Raw genomic sequence first — 7056 nt, 5'->3', positions numbered from 1 at the left:
TGAGAGTTTTGTCAATGAATCTTCTGAAGGTAGCCTCTTGATATTGTATTGGTCTTCTGTCAAGATGAATTTTTCATAATTTGTTACCCATTCAAGGAGAATTACCTGAGTTAATTCTACCCTTGTGATCCTTCTTAGTATCTGAACAATAAATGGTATATCTTTTTCTCTGTTAGTAATGACCAACAGTGAATCAAAAGAACATCCCGAGAGAGGTAAATCTGTCGAATGATTTTGTAGGCGATAGATTATTTGGTGATGAAGAGTAGTAGAGATAACTTTTTGAACTTGATCCGATCAAGTAATTTGGGCACGTACCTTCAATCTAGTGGATAGAGTACTACCGTTGAGGCTTAGATTATAATTTGGAAAACAGTGAGGACAACACTTCCCGCATGGAATGTGGTTAGAATCGTCCCTATTACAACATTTTCATAATGGAGATAGTTTGAATTTAGAAGAGCTATCTTGCAAAAGATAAATTAATTTTTTTTCCATGGAGAGCCTGACAACTCCAAAATGTAAAGTTGTGTGTCCTTCGTATTTTAAGTAATTTATGAGACTTTTGAGGGGTCTCAAAGGATGGAAAAAATAATCCCCACAATCAATGTGGTAAAAAGATTAACGAAGTTGTACTTAGCCAGAAGAAAATATGACCTTATGACTAGGTAATTAGGCAACAAAAAAAAAGGTATTGAAATTAATACCTCTAATTGTTTGAACAATGCTTAAAAACAGAACGATATCCTAACTCACGTATCTATAAATATGTTTCTTTGAATAAACTCAATCTGTACATTTTTTATGAGACCGGAAGTTCTTCATTCAATACAACAACAAAGTTTCAGCAGTTGGTAGTTCTGTTTCAGCAAGTTTGCTCTGCATCTTTGCCAATCCACTGTCATCAACAAATGTTTTCTTTGAAACAAATGACTGTTTGTCAAAAATCTTTGGCATTTTCTCAATTCACCTCTTATATACTCAAATCTATCAAACCCCCTGCAACTCAAAATGGTGGATTGAGAAACTGTTAAACCTTTACATGTTGTGGGGAGAGCCCAGTGCATCACATCACAATTCCCAACAACTTTCCTTACAGACAAAAACATGACTTGTCTTTAAAGGTGTCATCTTTGTTCACGTGTCTTTAAGAACTTGATTAACTGACAGATGAGAAATTCCATGAAGATGCAAGCATTTGGGTCAACTTTCATCATTGGATAGTAATCCTTGCTTGAATATGATTTGCCCCTCCTCTTTTTAGCTTCAGTAGCTTAAGAATGTCATTAATACAAGGGAAAAATGCATGCGGGCGAGCACAAAAAGGCTTGAAAATAAATATCAAAGCTTGCATATCAGCATCAAATTGATTGATCCCAATCTTAGGGAACCGAATCTCATTTGTTAAAATACTGCTTGGAATATAATGATCTAGCCCTTCCGCAATGCTTCTCCATAAGTCTAAGAAATCCTTTCTGTTGAGATTTATCTTCACAATACATAGCCAACTTTTTAAAGCATCTAAAGCTTCAACAAAATCATTGGAAACTGCTAAATCAATAGCCTCTCTTGAAACAAGTATATTTGTATAATCTTGATCTTCCTCAAAGTTATCGTTGTTTTGAATATATTTCCAAGAAAGTATTTCAAATTGCCGAAGAATAACCGCAATAATTTCTACCAGCCAGTTAGTCTCCATTTCAGACAAGCTTCTTACTTCTTCAGCAAAAAAGCAGTCATTATCCATAGTATTATCATGTATTTTCTTGCTAGAATCATTTTCCGCAATCTTCATCTCCAAAAAATCTACTGCGTCACTCCACTCTTGCAGCTTAATCCAAATATACCTGGCAGCATTTATTAACCCACACGCTCTAACTATCGTACCATCATCAGAATTATGAGGTGATAATTCAGTTGACTTGAATCGCAAAAGTAGTATCTTAAAGAAATACCAGATGAATCTCCCTGCTGCAGATCTAATAAACTGTGCACGTAATAAAATGGACGGCATAGTTTGGCAGCGCTCAATCATTTCCCAAATAATCTTAAGGAACAACTCTGCAATAGGGGGAGCTTTGTGATCTTCTATAGTAGACAACAGATGTTCCAGATCAGTGTCAATCCCAGATTTACATTTGCTAGAAAGCATCCATGCTTTCTCCTCTTTCAGCTCTGTATTTAGTTTTGCCCATGCATTTTTGAATTCCAGTTTTGCCCAGATCTTCAGCCAATTAGGCCTATCACAGAATATCGTTAAAACCGACATACCTCTTGAGGGTCCTTCAAAATTTCCAGACTCAGCCAATAAACAAGTATCTAGATTGACAAGAGATTGCATCTTTTTGTCGAAAGCAATGATAAGGTCTACAAGGTGAAGCCATGAAGACAACACGTCAGGTTTCAAATGCTTTACGTTGTATTCTTGAGCAAGCGAAGAGAAAACTTTTTTTTCTAGAAAGCCAGAAAGCATTTGAACCATCGCAAAGGCCCAAGTTTCCTTTGCACTACAACTGATAAGCCTTGCCTTATCAATGAGAGGCTGCAAGACATCGTCTACTCCCGTAATAAAATCCTGAGTAACTTTATATGCCAGGGCGAATATATATTCTGGCTGCTCGATCCATTTTCCAAAATGGTATTCCATCCTTGATGCTATAGGAGACACTAGTTCACCGATAGCCCAAAGCCGTAAGTTCTGGTTCTCTCTTTTTATAAGATTACTATTAAGATGTCTCTCTTCTCTTTTATCTTGCAGATGCTGTAAAGCACAAAGAGCTATAAAACTTTGAGAGTAATTTCTTCTTTTATTTTCTTGCATTAGAACAAGTGGATTAGGAACACCAGTTATTTGTTTGCTTCCGTTTTCTGATTTTAAAAGTTTTGGCGGCCACCCAAGAGACACAAGAAGAGCCCGATGATCAGCAAAAACTTGTGGCCGAAGAGCAGCCAAGATCTTATCTACTCTAACATCAACAGACCTCAGAAGACACTGCCATTGAGGATGGAATTTCACAATGGTGACCAATACTTGTTCAATATCATTCATGGCTTTTATGGCCTGAAGCAACTTGCCATGCTTTCTTGTATTATCCTGCAGCACAGCACAGCACATTCATGCATAACATAACAATCCAGGATCAGTAATTAATTCGGTACTCCAACACATGTTTATTATCAATTAACGAAAACTGGGAATAATATTTACATCAGAAACGGATGAAATTGAGAGGTTTGATGAAAACATATTGCCTGTATGGCAAGCCATGACAAAGAGAGCCGCATCTTCAACATCTCCAACCAAAGCTTCTAACTGTACAGCAATCTCTGTGACAAAACAATAAGATAAAATTTACAGCTAATTAAGCGCACCTAATAAGATAATTGCATAACTTTTTACATATAGAGTAGACTACCGTCATCAACCCCAGTTTAACAATCCCATGAAAGATTTCTACAATCAAACATGTCTAGCGATGAGCCTTCTCTGCGGCCAAATAATTTTGCTAGAATTAACTAACAGTAGATAAACCATGTCTAAGGCAAAATTAAGTGGCCGTAAGTCTTATCTACGACCAATTAATTTTGCTAGAATCTACGGCCATACATAAGCCATGTCTAAGACAAAATTAAGTGGCCGTAGATAAGTTAGTTAATTTTGCTAGAATCTAAGGTCGTACATAAGCCATGTATAAGGCAAAATTAAGTATTAGTAGATAAGTCTTGTCTACAACTGGTTAATTTTGTTAGAATTAACTTGTGCGTAGATAAGCCATGTCTACCGCAAAATTAAGTGGTCGTAGCTAAGTCTTATCTACCACCAATTAACTTTGCTAGAAACTACTGCCATACATAAACCATGTCAAAGCCAAAATTAAGTCGCTGTAGATAAGTTTTATTTTGATAGAATCTACTGCTGTTCATAAGCAATGTCTAAGGCAAAATTAAGTGGTAGTAGATAAGTCTTGTCTAGTGTCAGATAATTTTGCTAGAATTAACTGGTCGTAGATAAGCCATGTCTAAGGCAAAATTAAGTGGCCATAGATAAACCTTGTCTATGGCCAAATAATTTTGCTAGAAGGAAAATGATAAAAGCAGAGAAACTGACCAAGATAAGTCCGAATAGACTCAAGTCGGTTCAATTCTTTAGCCCATCGCGGAAGCTCGTCACTCAAAACCAAGCGAAACCTCTTGGAACCAACTCCATCTATGGAAAAAAAAATATGATAACAACTATTTGAAAATATAAAAATAAAATAAAAGAGAAAAAACATTGAAATAGATATAGGTTACGGACGGGGAGAAGTGAGGAGGGAGAGATTTTGGAGGGAGAGAGTGAGGTGATGGAAAGAGGAATTGGATTTGAAGGAGCGAGAAATCCATGAAACGGTGCGTTTGGTGATTCGGTTAAGGAGATAAGACTGAAGGTGAGAGCATTGTTGAGTGAGTGATTGAGAGAGAAGAAGTTGAGTGGATTCAACGAAAAGGTGTTGTTTGGTTCTCAAGTGTTGATCTAGAAACCCTATGTCTATGTGTTGTTTTGTGAGGTCAGTTATGTTTGGTAAACCAACCAGAGGTTCATGTGGAGACTCCATTCTTGTTTGTGTTTTCAAATTTCAGAACTGGGATGTAGTGGAGACGGTTTCGATTTCTAATCGGTAAGCTTTTACGTTTATTTTTAATTTCACGTTAAAGTTTCTCAATATTTTAAATTTAAAAGTTTTGAATTTATCATTTATTATGGTAACATTAGGATTAATTAAAAGAATTTAATTGAAATACACTGACAGTGTAAAAGGATTTTACACTATCAGTTAATCTCAGACGTTGGAGGTTAAAAACATAATTCCTCAAAGAGAGTCTAACCTTTCTTGACTGACCTCTCTAAATTTATATGTGCGCTATTTCCTCTCCCTTTTCTTTATAAGGTTTGACTGTGTATTTCTTTTCCCATTTTTATTGGATTTTCTGCCCAATTTATGTTGGATCCCACCTCTTCTCAAATATTCTAAGCTCTCTTATCAAGTCCAGCAAAGTAGTCTTTATTGATAAATGTAGTCTCTATGGATAAATGGAAGAACACTCTATTATCAAAGGCGAAAGGAGTAACGATGGCGGTGGAGGAGATCAATGGCGAAGAGATTTTTCAAAGAATTTTAGCAAGCAAGCTTTGGACCGATAATAGTTTTAACTTTCGACCGTAAAGTATTGGTACTCCATTTTAGATAAAGTATCAGTATCGGGTATATACTGGATATCAATACTCGTATAGTATGCGTACGGTACGCACCGAAGCCGTACTAATTTTTTTATTATTTTGTTTTAAATTGATACATCAATCGGTACACTTTTGGTACCACGTACCCAATTTTTTTTATTTTTTTTCGGATGGCATAATTTGGACTTTTTTTACAAATAAAAATTAGGTTAATTATTTTATTTATAAATAAAAAAGTTCTTTTACAACCAAGTTCTTCATCTTCCGTAGAGAGAAATTGGAGTACAATTAGATTTATTCACTAATTGAAAAGAAACAGACTCTATCTAAAGAGGGCTGAAGATTTAGTTTTTGTTCACACAAATCTTTGTCTATTACTATTAAGGTTTATAATTTAGGAGCAACAAAAAGGTGGGATATTGGTGAAGATTGTAAGACCCCAATTTTGACCATAAGATCCCTCGTGCTATCACATCATTTGCATTGACTTTGGAATCACACATTGGCATCCCCTTACCCCTCATTCATTGGGTTTGCATTGGGAGAGATCACTAAGCATATTTGATTGTATCATACTCTATTTTCCTTTATGTACTAGCCAAAATGCCAAAAATATGTCTAGTGTAGCTTTGTTTCTTTTGTAGGTAATGTGTGCATCCACATGTGCCCTATCAAGCCCACGACTAGGGTTTGAGACTGATCAGTCACCATTTATGCTAGACATTTCACTATTTAACCGTAAATAAGTCAGGTAAACTGTGTAAACTGAAGCATTTTTAGTTAGATATAAGCTCAATTCTATAATATTAAGTGTGTTGTTACTTATGAGTTTCTTGAGGATATTTTACACTTTTTGGTATGTTAGCAGGTAAAAAACTAGTTTGGAAGCTCAGGGAATCAAACGTCAGATGCGAAATGGAGCCCGAGCAAGAAAACAGAAGAAAAAATCAAATTTTGGAGAACCTGCTGCCCATACGCGTATGGACCTGCCCAGTACGCGTAGCATACGTATATGACCAGAGGGATGGAAAATCAAGCAAAATAGCAAGCCTCTGGTGATACGTGTAAGCCTCTGGTGATACGCGTACCAGCCTGGGCAATACGCGTACCAGCCTGGGCAATACGCGTATCAGAGGCTGTCTTACGTGCACTACGCGTTTGAGACTAGGCAGTACGCGTATGAGACTGGGCAATACGCGTATGGAGCACAAAATCAGGAAAATTCCAACTGTATACCTATTTAGAGGGCAAAACACGATTTTCCAGGGGTTGGACGATTTTTAGAGAAAAAGAGACGCGTTTGAGACCTGGAGACTCCACGTTTATCAGAGGATTCATATGTTCAAGAGTTTTCCGACGATTGAAGATTGATTCCTCACGAAATTCTGTAATGACAACAATGTTAATCTTTGTTTTTATTTTGATTATGAGTAGCTAAACCCCTCATTGCTAGGGGGGTGACCCTGATTCTGAATGTGACAGATTTTATGTTTATGAGTGCATTGACTATTTCTTCTTTTCCATTGATTTGTTCTTATTACCGTTCTTTATGCTTTATTCGTCGGACCAACGAATGATGATTAATATGAATAGTTTAAGCTGGACAGCGATTATTCATTGATCTAGATAAGAACCTTGGATAGTAAAAATAACCTAGGACTAGGGATTTTCTATCTGACCGGTAATTCTTGATATTTGAATGCTTGAGTATGAACTTAATTATTTATGGACATAGTAATTAGGTTACATAATCAAAGGTCTTTTCACTAAGGAATTAGGAATAGATACCCTTGAGGACCGGAATTAATTGGACAGGAATATTGTCTAAACTTTCATAA

At 36.2% G+C, this 7056-nt stretch overlaps 1 protein-coding gene and 1 long non-coding RNA gene across 3 annotated transcripts; one reads left to right on the top strand and one right to left on the bottom strand.

The window, feature by feature from the left end:
- Window positions 1-672: 672 nt before the first annotated feature.
- On the bottom strand, window positions 673-4677 carry LOC127085161 (RINT1-like protein MAG2L). The gene is made up of 4 exons (XM_051025726.1): window positions 4298-4677; window positions 4109-4207; window positions 3209-3327; window positions 673-3094 (listed from the first exon to the last, which is right to left on the bottom strand). The coding sequence occupies exons 1-4, from the start codon at window positions 4593-4595 to the stop codon at window positions 1214-1216; spliced, it is 2397 nt and encodes a 798-aa protein (XP_050881683.1). The 5' UTR covers window positions 4596-4677; the 3' UTR covers window positions 673-1213.
- Window positions 4534-6739, top strand: LOC127085162 (uncharacterized). 2 transcript variants are annotated; one of them, XR_007788968.1, is made up of 3 exons: window positions 4534-4658; window positions 5863-5969; window positions 6087-6739. It is a non-coding gene; the product is annotated as an uncharacterized LOC127085162 (long non-coding RNA). The 2 variants fall into 2 exon arrangements; XR_007788967.1 differs by having other exon boundaries at window positions 5863-6739.
- Window positions 6740-7056: the final 317 nt, after the last annotated feature.

This window comes from Lathyrus oleraceus, chromosome 5, assembly GCF_024323335.1.
Source record: "Lathyrus oleraceus cultivar Zhongwan6 chromosome 5, CAAS_Psat_ZW6_1.0, whole genome shotgun sequence".
NCBI lineage: Eukaryota > Viridiplantae > Streptophyta > Magnoliopsida > Fabales > Fabaceae > Lathyrus > Lathyrus oleraceus.
The sequence above is the reverse complement of the archived record's forward strand: the minus strand, read 5'-3'. Positions and strand labels throughout refer to the sequence as shown.